Source organism: Cryptomeria japonica, chromosome 4 (genome assembly GCF_030272615.1).
Source record: "Cryptomeria japonica chromosome 4, Sugi_1.0, whole genome shotgun sequence".
NCBI classification, from domain to species: Eukaryota; Viridiplantae; Streptophyta; class Pinopsida; order Cupressales; family Cupressaceae; genus Cryptomeria; species Cryptomeria japonica.
Window position 1 is genome coordinate 183103595 of NC_081408.1, and position 13293 is coordinate 183116887.

A 13293-nucleotide genomic window follows, 5' to 3' on the forward strand; every position below is an offset into this window, starting at 1 on the left:
AACAAAAATTGCTACTTACACCGAATTGTAATATTGTGATTAGACTTCATCTTGTGGTGCAAGCATGTCAAAATTTAAATTCAAATGGATCTCCTTATCAAATCGATAAGAAGACAAAGAAAAGAGAATTATTTAACAAAACATTCTCTTTGCAAATCAAAGGTTTGTTGGATAATGATTGAATAATCATTCAATTATTGAAATTTGTCCTTGTGGGCCACTTTTTTGCCCAACGAATCTTTTAAGAAATGGGCACTCATTATTTGAATGAAATGGATGCTCGTTTTCATATCAGGTACACATTTCTAAAACCAAGTGCCAGTTTTGCTTTCAACGGTACAAAGCGAAACGGGCACCCATTTTTTGAATTTCAAATAACGAGCGCCCATTTCATAAAACTTGGAGTGGGAAACAACCCTCTGCCTTGGTTTTGGCTTCGGGTTAGGCTTGGTGGGACCAACCCTAGTCTTGGACCTCCAAAAAAATGGCTAAAGCAAAAGAATATCAGATTTCTTCCTTGGCCTAATTTTTTGAGGGCCTTCCTGATCAAATTTTTTGATGAAACAAAAACCCATTAGATTTCTCAGTGTCTTGATTTCAAAAATATAAAATTCATAGTGATAATATTATTTTACTATTTTTGCATTATTTATTAGTCAAGAGTGGTACGTAAACCTAAAATACTGAGGTTCGGTAAAACTTTAATAAAAAAATTATTTTTGGGTTTTTTATAAAAATAAATTATGTGAGATCAATCTACATACAATTATTTTGAAGATTAAAAATAAAATTAAAAAATATGAAATTTTCATCAAATTATGGTGGCCGTACACCCGATGTTTTGAAAATGTACTTTATTATCAATTAAAAATTAACAAAAAAAAAATATTCAATAAAAAAATAAGAAAAAATATTCTCATCAATATTTGGTGTCTTAGGTATTGTTTCCCAGAAGGGTTTGCAAAAATTCATTTATTTGCATCAAAAAATGGTGGTCGTACATATGTGTGGTATGGTCTTGAAACATGCATTTTGAAAAAGTGGTTTTTAAACATGCATACTAAAACATGATTTCTACCATGTGTGTATTGAAATAAATTACATATTTGAAAAGTAGACTCTCGGCACTACATTTTCAAATACTGAATTTTTTAGAGATTCAATCTCTAAGTGCCTCAAATTTTGACACCAATTGATAGAAAATTAGAAAAACAGAGAAAACACTTATGCTTTTTGCCCAAAAGTGGGACTCAACTTCTTGCAGCCACCCAACAATGAAGAGGAAATTTAGGCATCTAAAAAGGACTATGGACTATGGATTATGGTATATGAAGGATGATAATTTTACATTGAAAGCATATCAGATGCTAATTGGGTCAGATGTGTAGATGACAAAAGGAGCACAAGTCATTGTGCATTTTTCCTGGGAGATAAATTGGTCTCTTGATTGTATAAGAAGAAGGATTTAGTATCATTATCTACTGCAGAGGCATAATTCATTATAGTAGCATCTTTCTACACTCAAGTTATATGGATGAAAGAAAATATGAGAGATATCACGGTAGTGTATGATGAAGAAATTCCTATTTTGTGTGATAAAACAAGTGCCATTAATATATCCAAGAATTTGGTGATACATTCAAGGACCAAACATATTACAATATGTTATCACTTCTTAAGAGATAAGGTTGTAGACAAGGAAGTCAGGATGGAGTATATATCTATTAAAGAATAGATTGCAAATATCCTCATTAAGGTATAGGAAAATGATACCTTTGAGTATTTCTAGTAGAAGTTGGGGGTCATGCCCTTCCCTTTTTAAACTAGATGTACTCAAGAAATACATCCATCTAGGGGGAGTTCTAGAGCTCATCAACTTTGATTCTGGATTGATGTGGTGGCTTCTCTTTCAGGGAGAAGTGAGTATTGCAATCATTAAAGCTTATCAACTATGAAGAAAGAGCATTTTTGTAGAGTTCCCTTTGTCTTTGATGTCAAAGGGTGAGAGATATTAAGGTTGAGATCAATTCTATTTTCTATTGGTGGTACATATGTGTCTCCAGCAATGACAAAGGGGGAGAATATTGGAAACTTAAGTTGTTAAGCTTTGTTGTCATTGATGTCAGCTTGTCTCGTGTTATCATTGGTGTCACTATGCGAGTGCTCTAGTATTGTTGAGTTATCTTGCAGATATGTTGAAGTGTTTCCAAAAGGATTGTATAGTAGAAGTTTCAATATGTAGGAAACAATAATTATGTAGGAAATAGTTTTTAATATCTCAATGGAAGAATTCCTCGCATTCATCTAGAATGTGAATATTATGTGTTATGGTTCTAAATATAATGTCTATGTTATGTGTATATTACACTATTAGATTTGTTGGTCCCCTATTGCTCAAATGGTAGAGTCCAGTTATTGATGTTTATTATGCTAAGGTTGTCTATGAAAATAGGTCTAGAAAATGTTTGGTGGCTTCTGTATATGTGGATTCATGTGATTTGTGAAATGTTCCAAATTAGTTTTCAGGTGATGGTTTGATTAGAAAGTGGAGTTATGATGCTCTGAGTTTTGTATTGTCAACTTGTCTAGTTTCCAATTAATTATGGTATTGTATCCTACTTGTATCATATTATTTTGGTAAGGTTTTTCTTTGGAGGATGAATTTGGTCAGTGTTTTGGGTCTCACCATGGTGTGTGTAGATTCTCATTGTGTAATTTCCATTAAAGAATAGTTCTGGAGTAACTAGTTAACATGCCTTAATGTTTATCTATATGTTTCATTTGATTCTCAAATTGGTGGATGTATTAGAATTTACAATGCATTGGAATCAACTTAGATGGGTGTTTTATGATGTTTTTGGGTCCTCTTTATGTGATCGAGTGGACCACAATGGTTCTTATTGGTTCAAGTGGTCAAATTTATGTAATTTAAAGTATATTATGTTTATTGTCTACCTAGTTAAGGGTTTTAATGATTAAATTTGTATATACAAGAGTGTGGATGTATGAGTGATGGTTTGGAAGGATAGTGAATAGAAAATATTGTTGGTTTGCGAGTAGATTCGATTTTGAGGTCGTGTAAAAGTTTATAGTGAAGAGCCTTAGAGATAATATCTTCTATATGATAGAGTTTTGATATAGAGTTTGAAATAAGATATGTTTGGCATGATCTTGGTCGCTTAACACAGTGGTTCAAGGATAATTTCATGATCAAGAGATCTTGTTACTTTCAATTTGAAACTATTCCTTTCTTTGTCAAAAGACAATGGATCTTGTTGCAAATTTGCAAGTTATTTGTATATTACCTTAAGGTTGCGCACCTTAGTTTCGCAAGTCCTCTCAATAGAAAAGTATTCCAAAGGAAACATTGTAATATAATATATTCATATTGAGTCTGATTCTCATTGTGTTTTTTCCCTGCTTGGGTTTTCCATGTAAATCTAGTGTTCATGTGTTTGTTGTGATCTACGCTTTCATGATTTATTACTGCTATAACTATATGGTTGTACTTGAAAGTTTGAAGACCAGAAATTAAGTACTTTTGAGGTCTGAACTGACTCACCCCCCTCTCAGTCTTGTGGTGTGTCCAACACTTGTCTCATTTTGTATTTTTTATTTTTTCATACATTAATGTTTACTAAGGAAATCAAGAACAAAGAATTCATTTTATGTTTCTTAAGATAATTTCATTGCAAAAATAATAATAGATCTAGATTCCTAAAGTACACCACATTGCAAGAATAGCTATAGTTATTATTGTGTGGCCTTGACAGTCATTCACTTCTTGTTAATTTAAATCTTCACTTCTATATCCATATAGATTCATGTTTCAAATATAAGGAAAGGAATAAGATATTAGTGCTACATAATAACAACAACAATGATAATTGTAATTTGGTAAATTGGAGGCAACTTAGGTTAAGATTTTGTTTTGAATGAAATTATCTCTATAAATACAAAATTTACTTTATGAATATGCTTGTTAAAAATGCATGAGAGAAAATAAACACAATGTGGAATGACAAAAAATGACTCACTCAACTAAAGATGGTCTTTGCTTGGTGGTGCTCTCATCATAATAGACAAGCCAAAACAAATAGTGTCCCAAGCCTTTCAACAAAATAGCTAATTTTGACATTTAGCTATCAGCTCTCTCTATTATGGCATTCTCTTAGATTGTAAATCTAGCACCAGGATTGGTTTTGTGTCTACATGTTAAGCTGGCTAGTTCTCAACGATAATGTCTTGTCATAACAACAATAGTCGATATGTATGCTAAGAGATGGATAGCATACAAAGGGCTGCTAACAATAATTCATAAACAATAAAGTTACATGATGTTAGTATTAAATGACTACAAAATTTTTAAAAAACTATACTTAATATTTAACAAAATAAAAACTATAGCCCCCTTTTTTGGTAAGTTGATGAAACAAAAATTGATAATAGTTAAGTGAATGATTCATTCACATCATCAAATTCGCTATTTAAAGTCAATTTTAACTAATAAAATTTGAAAAAATATTTAAAATGTGAATAGGATGCAAAATTATTATTGACATTTTCACCATCAAATAAAATGATTTTTAAATAAAACAAAATAGTGATGAAATAAAGGAAGAAGAAAAAAACATAGGGTCGCGAGGAAAAAAAAGATTATTAAATAAACAAAACATTTGCACCATGGACTAAGTCATAAGGTCCTCGGGAGACTCTGAACACGGTTCTATCCATCGTGCGAAAAAGTCCACTGATTCAATCATAAACGGTAGCTGCTACGCGTATCAGCTTCTATATTTTAATATATAGTAAGTGATCAGAATATACACTCTATCCGCCATAGTAGACTGAATCGTCCGGAGAATGTCTGTCATATGATTCTACGCTACTACGTAGCTTGTCACGCAAATCAGCTAATACATTTATATCTTTGTAAATATTTTTTAATAAAACCGCCATTGAAACAAATGTATATCGCCCACAATTAACGAATTCGTCTGTGTGATCAATTATAACGAAAATCTAACCACCATTATTTGACAAGTATCCCAAATTATGGGTTTAATAAGTCTAAGGAACGCGTAATCCTTAAGAAACTTAATCTCCCAATTACCCTTATAAATACCTGGTTCTGGTATGCTCAAATCATATCAAGCTTATTTCAATTTCTCATATCATTCAACATTCCGAGGCGATTGGAAATGAAAACATCCTCGACAATGATCAAAGCTTCCCTGAGCTGCATTTTATGGCTATCTATAATGGTTGCCATTAATGCATCAGACCCAGATCCTTTGCAGGATTTCTGTGTGGCTGATACTACTCAAGCTAATGTGAAGATCAACGGTTTTGTGTGCAAAGACCCAAAGGCAGTGAACGCATCTGATTTCTTGTTTAGGGGACTATCTAATCCACTCTCAACCAACAACAATTTAGGATTCAATATAACCGCAGGTAATGTGGTAAATTTCCCAGGAGTAAACACACTAGGCATATCAATCAACCGGGGGGAATTTGCCCCTGGTGGTTTGAATCCCCCTCATATTCATCCTCGTGCTACTGAGATCATATTTGTAATGGAGGGCACTATTTTGGCTGGTTTTATCAGCACAGATAATGTGTTGTTCTCACAAAAGTTGGAGAAGGGAGATGTGTTTGTAATTCCAAGGGGCTTGGTGCATTTTCAGCAGAACGTGGGGGCGTCATATGCTAGTACAATTACTGCTTTTAACAGCCAGCTGCCTGGTGTTCAAGTGATTGCATCTGCCCTGTTCGGAGCCGATCCTTCCATTCCACAAGATGTGTTGACCAAGGCATTTAATGTCAATGATCAACAGCTCAAAGAATTGATTTCTGGGCAAACCGCTGCACCTGCACCTGCACCAGTGGGGCATTAATCCCTCATTATTGCTCTAATAAGTCATTCTGTTCAGAGAGGAGGCTATTCTTACTGTGTTCGAATTATTTCTTTCTAATCGATTGTTTTAAAGATGTGCTGAATAAAAGCCTCATTCTTGTTGAGGTTGAAACGATAAAATACCCATATTCATCCTCCTTGAGGCTGAACTGAATTGAAATTCAGACATGAATTCTTTTGAATGATATTACTTTGCGTCTAAGTAATTTATACAATGTACAAATACTATAGACTTTCTTATAAGCATTGACTTAAAAACCAGAAAAAGCAATCCCTAAAATGTATTTAACTGTATTTAAAACTTACCATTGTTGAAAAGATAGAACTTCACAATGATAACCTCAATTATATGCCTAGTTTCATTCAATTGGTCTATTAAAAGCCTTAGAATTAAAACTTGTTATAAAATTTCACAAATCTAAACAATATACATTTTAGTTCTAAATGAATTTGACAAAATTTTGGTTTTCATCCAAGATTCATTATCGAAAAGTAATGGATGATCCCACTATAGTACAAAATATAAAAAGAGAGGAAAAGAAACAATTTTTTGATTATGCAAATGGATTTCAGAGCGTTGAAGAAATAAGAACTCTTAATGGAACCAAGCATACAACAATTAAATCCCACAAGTAGTTGAAGTTTTATACCTATACATTTTTCAGACCAGTGAAAAGCTCTGGTGAGATTTTGCGTAGAATGAAATTGAGGTGGAATTCAATAGCTTTCAACTCATGGACAAGGAAGTTCAAATATATAAGCCAACTGCCATCTCCATGAGGAATAGGAGTTGGCAACACATAGCCTCAAGAGAAAGGTTAAAAATAGCTTGCTAAAATGGATTTTCCCCATCCATGATCAATCTCATATAAGGGAAAACGCAGCCCAGAAGACACCACAAGTACTGGTTCATCACCTTTTACAAAATCCCTGGGAGCCACAATTGATGGCTTGGACATCTCTACCAAATCTACTAAACTTTGAAAATACTCTTCATTTGCTGCGCTATGTATTGCATCATGAATTAGGTTTGCAACCCAATTATGTGGTTCCTCCTTGATGGCACTAGCATTACCTGCAGCAAAAGCGGTTGATAGAACATTTCCTAAGTAGTTAGCAGGCAATCCCATCTTCTTAAGACGAGAGCGACCATCTATAGCAATGCGTATATTGCAATTTATTGTGTCCTTTATCTCTTGGCATTGTATCAACAGTTTCCAAAAATAAGCAGAAAAAGCTTCTAATTTGCTATAATTGTTGCCTTGTTCATTTGCACTGTGTTGGAGCTTTTCTATATCTTTGGCACCAAGATAATATATTCTACTGGCTCTGGCAGGCTGAGGGATTTGTTTTATGGGTTTTGGTAAAGGCTGCAGTTTCATATACATTTTGTTGATTTCAGAACAACAATTTGGAGGATCTCTAGGGACTAGAATGGAACGCGTAAAGCTTGAACTTATAGACTCGGTCATTTTGTTTGTAGAAATATTAGACCAATTTGTGAAAAACATGTTGGCAGAGAATGCATCTGCAACCCTGTGATCGAATGTACAGCCCCAAACTATCCCACCACATCTAAACTCTGTTACCTGCAATTATATCACATTTATAATGGTTAAATTTCTAATTTATTTGGTAGTTTTGAGAAATGATGATAAAAAGAGATAGAACATTAAGACTAAATGTTGTTAATAATATTGATATTAAGCTTAATGAAAAGGTTTGACTTTGAAAGATTAAACCACAAGACTGACAAATCAAAATGAATGAAAAAGTCTATATAGTTTGTAAGGAACTCGAAGAAACCCCAAGAAAATTTTGTTAGTAAAAGCTTGTATGAGCTACAAGGGTAGATGATAGTAAAATGTTTTTGCTATCAGAAACCATGATTATTGTATTGAACGGCTGAAAACACAGGAATATATATTTTGGCATTTCCAAGTCTAACTTAATAAAAAAAGTGAAAATAAATTGAAAATACAAACAAATTTCACTAGATCCATGCATTAGATAAAGTTATTTTCTTATGTGAAAAATCAAGTAGAAATTTAGTGTAGATTTAAAAATTTATTGATATTAGTGAATTTTCAAATCAGCATCTTCATTTATATTTAGAATAGTGGTCAATTCACGAGATCAATTTCACTAGATGCGGTAGTTAGTAGGAGGGACAAGCTTGTCGCCCACAGCTGCAATGGGGTTGCAGAACTCCACTTGAGCGAGTGAAGTGAGTGCATAAGCTTTTGCAAATTCAACACCCTTGTTATTGCAAACCAGCTCTGTTTCCCCAACACCATTACTGACCAATCTTCCAGCAAAAGCATCAAAAGACACAAGAGCATTGGAGAGAGAACTCTTCAGATTACACACAACAGACGTAAAAGAACTCTCAGAGGGTTTTTTATAACCAAAAAAACATGTACGGCAAGAGCAGGGATTGTTAGATCTATGTTACTGAAAGGAAGAACATGCTCCTGGAGCGGTAGAGCAGGCAATACAATTTCTCTCTCTACTACCTCTACATTGTAAATGTTAGAAATTGCCATTACAGAAGACTCACTCGGAGATAAAGAAAAATAAAATTATATTTAGAATTTAATGGAATGAGACCAGGATGTTTGAATGAATTTGTATCCCTCAATTCTTAATACCAAATAAGAGAAGATCAATTATCCATTAAAATACTCGTACCTACAGGCTCAATCTTTGAGTCTAAACTAAGGAAGATTAATTATCTTTGAGTCTAAACTAAGGAATATTAATTAACACTCAACCCAAGTGACTCAAACCTTCATAGCAAACTAAAGAAGGGCAAGATATATTTATAGCAAACTGAAGAAAAAAGCAAGATATATTTACCGATCAACAAAACTACAGGAACAAAATCAAGAGAAAAACATAGATAAATGAAATGTTGTCAATACGTTTCTGGATATATAGACTTAAAAAAATGTTAATCCATGTCTACCTAAGTACGGACTGAGCAGCTTCAACCGATTAAGAAAACTGCCGTAAGCAAAAAAAACAACGATATACCGAAGATGTTTTGTCAAACATGGCGTGTTGCCGTTAATGGCGGGATTTTCAACACGTGTCACATTGTAGTTAACGCTGTGGCCGTGTAAAGTCTTCCCACGACTGGAATCTCAAAAAGTCAAGTAATTTCTATTGGAATGGCTTTGACTAAACTTGATGACCGAATCCAAAACTTCTTAAGAATATTGTATTTTATGACAATTTGATCATTTTAATATCTTTCATTTGACATTTTAAGAAAATCAATGCTAGACCTTTCATCTAGGAGGCTCACAACTAACCACTACATCATTCCCTATTTTCAAACCGGAGACCAATGGGGAGCAAACCCACGGCCCAAGCCAATTCACCTACCATGCGAGACTACCTATTTTCAAAAATATTATTATATAATTTAAATTAACTATTTTTTTACCAAGAATTTTTTTTTTTAAAAATGTCACAATAAAATCTAGATGGATAATATATAAAAAAAGATCTTAAATTTACTAAGTTTCTAAATAAAGACTAAAAAATATTCAACATAATCTTGTTTACAATTATATTGAAAAGATTATAAATTAATATATATATTTATAATAAACATTACAAACTCATGCATATTACAAATTAATATTAAATGAATTAATAATATTAACAAAAATATCAAATCTTATTTTATTTTTTGATACTGAGGGTATCCCTATGACACAACCTAGTTAATCGGGGAAGGGTTTGGAGTCAAACCCGAGACCGATGGGGAGAAAAGCCACCACCCAGTCCAACTCATAAAATATTAAATGTTATCTACTATGCCAAGTTTTAAAATTCATATCTAAGACAATCTTATTAAAAAAAAATTGAAAATTAAATTAAGTAAATTTCTAAATTCATATATGAAAATAGAAACTATTCTAAAAATATCATATTAAAATTTCTACACTCTATTTCTAGATAGATATGATTTTTTTTTTTAAATTGGATTATAGACCTAGGTTGCCTCGAATTTACTAACTATAAGAATCCTTACAACAATTATCATATAACTCTTATCATCATTCACATTCTTTTGTGCTCCATATTCTCCAATTAATTGTTATTAAAAGAGGTGTTCATAAATTGTTATATTTCTCCATTTTTTTTATGTTTTATTATATAAGGAATTTTTATATTTATTTGCCTTAATGTAAGTAAATAAAGTGTTATTGTAATGGTTAAGGTTTAAAAACGCGTATAAATTCAAATTTTACAACTTAAAGTGTTATTGTGATGGTTGAGGTTAAAGAAAGCATAGAAATTCAAATTGTATGTAAAATCATATCTACTACACATTTTCTATTCATAATTATTTTGGCATTAAACCATATATAGTGCCCTCTTATTTCACATATGCTAAGCACTAAATTGATTTGATTCTAATTAAGGTTTTGGTATTTATTAACTATGACATGTATTGAAGTAAATTTCGTAAAAAACACTGTCTTTGAAATTTTAATGTTCATTAGGTTCACTTATGAATGATAGGTCTTCATGCAATACAACTAAGATTCTAAATAGTTCATATTGTTTGGAAATAAATACACTTATGGATCATTTCTTTCCAATAGTATCCTATAAGAACATGGTCTTATTTGGCCATATTATCTAGGGGAATGGCATGCCCAAACACTATGTTCTTAGTATGTTTGTGTGGGTCTAGTTTATTTTATATTGATTTAATAATTTGTATATTGGTCCAAAATTATATATATCTTAAAGTTTGTTAGTATGTCAATAAAGAATTGCATTATTCATAGAATCAAATAATAAATGTAAATAATTGCGTCTATCTCTATTATATTATCATATTCTTATGATAAATGCTTTAAAGTTTTACAATTAAGATTATATTTTTCCTAATTTAAATTATAAATTGGAGGAACTATCAATGTAATAAGTATTTTCCTATCTATCATGTATTCACCTCCATATTTTATGTATTAAATTTATTTATTTATTTGTCTAGATTCGCATGAAGCCTTAAGTTTATTCTTTAAGATTATTGGGTAGCAAGTCAAAGTAAAAATAGATTCAATACTATGCCTTAATATGTACCCCTTCTAATGTATAAGAACTTAAGAATTTATTAATTTGCAAATAAATATGATACATATCCCATGAAAGACTCTTAAAACCTAACTTTATTTTGTTCAACAATAGTTTTCCCCTCAACACTTTCTCTAACAAAATGATATCAAAATGTGTACATGTGATTTCATTTTTCTATAAGAAATCAGTTGTGCCCTTAAAACTTTACCATTACTCTACAAGAAATTAAGTTTACATATGTCAAAAGAAAAATTCTCTACTAATAGGCATTATTGCTAATTATTAAAAATATTGAAGGGTTAAATATAAATAAATTTATATTAGATAATCTTGGAAAGGGCTTGGTCTCATTTACATAGAAATCGTCAAGGAAAAAAGTTTGAATGCCACAAGGAGTTAGATTAGGAAAAGAAAAGAATAAACCAAAAAAGAATCGACAAATAGGGAACCAACAAAGAGTTTCATCGATGGATCTTAGGCCCTTAATGACTCACTATTATTTCTATAAAAAATCCATACATTTTTTAAAAGGTACCTCCTTGTGAGAAGTAGAAAAGCCAGTGACAACAAACATTTCTCTTTCCTCCTACACAATTCTTATTGAGAAATCTAAATAGTGGTTGAATTATTGATTGATTTTTTGTAGTATTCAATAATATCATCGATTCTCTATATAAGAATCCACTAGTTCTCTTTTAGTTCAGTCGTTTCCTCTTCTAGCAATTGTCTATGCACCCTCAAACCAATTTCCTTATTTCTTTCCTACACCTCCTTAACTATCTTTCCCCAATTATCAAATTTTGCCACAACATTCTTCATATCCTATAAGATGCCTTCTTGGAGAGACTCGTATGGCCTCTCCTATGCCTTCTTAAACACTAAGGATTATAGGGATTTGATTTTTCATTTATCTACCTAGACAAGGGCCAATTGTCATAAAGAAATTTGCATATGGGTATATAAATAACTTAATATTTATAAAAATGATTTTATTAATTTTGTGCTTTGGTATGGTGAATTATTGTAGCTCACTCTTTTATTTTTTATTGGTCATAAAAACTCTCGACGGGAATGTATGTATATATATTGAATCATTGATGATTAATTTTACAAGATCGAGTGATTGTTATTATAGCTATGCATGTTACTCACACTATACATTTTGAAGCTTGTAGATACCTCTAATTTGTTAACAATATTTTTTTGATATTAATCACTAAAATGATAAAATTTAACATCAAGAATCATTATCATTATTAGTGGTGAACAATATGAAAATTTTAATAATTTATGCTATTGTTGTCTTGATAATTGAAATATGAAGTTTTAATATACTTACACAATATTATAATGATTCTAAATATTAAACTAAATGATATTGGTACTAGTTCTATTATGAATTTTGTAAGCAAGAAAATAGAAAAATAAGAAATATAAAAGACAACAAATCATAAAAGAAAAAAAAATTACTTCCTACTTTACCAAATCACTATCTCCCTTGATGATTTGGGTGATGACATGGAAAACTCTATAGATTTGATGTCTCCTTTTTTTGTTTCTTTGGTTCTTCTAGTCACCTTGGATGCTATTACTATTGGCCTCACTACTAATAACTTGATTTTCTATCATATTCCTTTGATAGACACCAACTTTATATCTATGAATTGTAAGGTTTCCCCCTCAAAATATGGCATTGATTAGGTAGGTTCTTCTATCTATGTTAAGGATGTGTCTTCCCCCACTCCTTTTTGTTTAGTAGGAAAAAAAGATTCATCTTGGACTATTGATCACCATAAGAAAAAATGGTCATTCCCTTACTGCTCCTAATACACAAATCATCTCATTGTAGCCCAAGTTAGGCCCCAACTTTGATTTTAATTAATCAACCATGGTCTTTTTTGTTTCTTTAAGTGTTGCATGTTATTGTCTCAATTTGGTAGTATGTGTGTGTGTGTGTGTGTGTGTGTGTGTGTTGTTAATGGTGAAAGTGGATAATAACAATATTGAAAGACTAAATGAATTCAACCACAAAACCCTAGCCTAACAACAACAAAGATCCACCATAACATATAAAGATTACGCAAGACAATGCAAATCACATAAAATCACAAAGATTATACCATCACATGTCCAATAGGGTTTGGATCTCCATTCTTCCTATCTCCATTGATCTTGCTTGACATATTTTCTCTCAGATTTTATGTGTGCACATGAGCTCAACAAAGAACGGAAATGTGGTTGCAAGTAGGCTTGATTGCATATGAAAGTTCAAA

General features: G+C 31.7%; 2 protein-coding genes across 2 annotated transcripts; one reads left to right on the top strand and one right to left on the bottom strand.

Moving 5' to 3' along the window:
- Positions 1-5200: 5200 nt before the first annotated feature.
- On the top strand, positions 5201-6030 carry LOC131028129 (germin-like protein 1-1). The gene has a single exon (XM_057958354.2). The coding sequence runs from the start codon at positions 5202-5204 to the stop codon at positions 5895-5897; it is 696 nt and encodes a 231-aa protein (XP_057814337.2). The 5' UTR covers position 5201; the 3' UTR covers positions 5898-6030.
- A 705-nt stretch (positions 6031-6735) lies between these two features.
- On the bottom strand, positions 6736-8463 carry LOC131028130 (coniferyl alcohol acyltransferase-like). Its single transcript, XM_059219002.1, has 3 exons — positions 8341-8463; positions 8105-8272; positions 6736-7506 (listed from the first exon to the last, which is right to left on the bottom strand). The coding sequence occupies exons 1-3, from the start codon at positions 8461-8463 to the stop codon at positions 6736-6738; spliced, it is 1062 nt and encodes a 353-aa protein (XP_059074985.1).
- Between the last annotated feature and the right edge of the window lie 4830 nt (positions 8464-13293).

What these genes read in the sequence shown, in the direction of transcription:
- LOC131028129 (XM_057958354.2), top strand. Translation starts at nt 5,202, where the DNA reads ATGAAAACATCCTCGACAATGATCAAAGCTTCCCTGAGCTGCATTTTA.
- LOC131028130 (XM_059219002.1), bottom strand. Translation starts at nt 8,463, where the DNA reads ATGGCAATTTCTAACATTTACAATGTAGAGGTAGTAGAGAGAGAAATT. An exon ending in TAACAATCCCTGCTCTTGCC is followed by an intron (nt 8,273 to 8,340) that starts GTACATGTTTTT and finishes TGTAATCTGAAG; the next exon opens with AGTTCTCTCTCCAATGCTCT. An exon ending in TCTGCAACCCCATTGCAGCT is followed by an intron (nt 7,507 to 8,104) that starts GTGGGCGACAAG and finishes ATATAATTGCAG; the next exon opens with GTAACAGAGTTTAGATGTGG.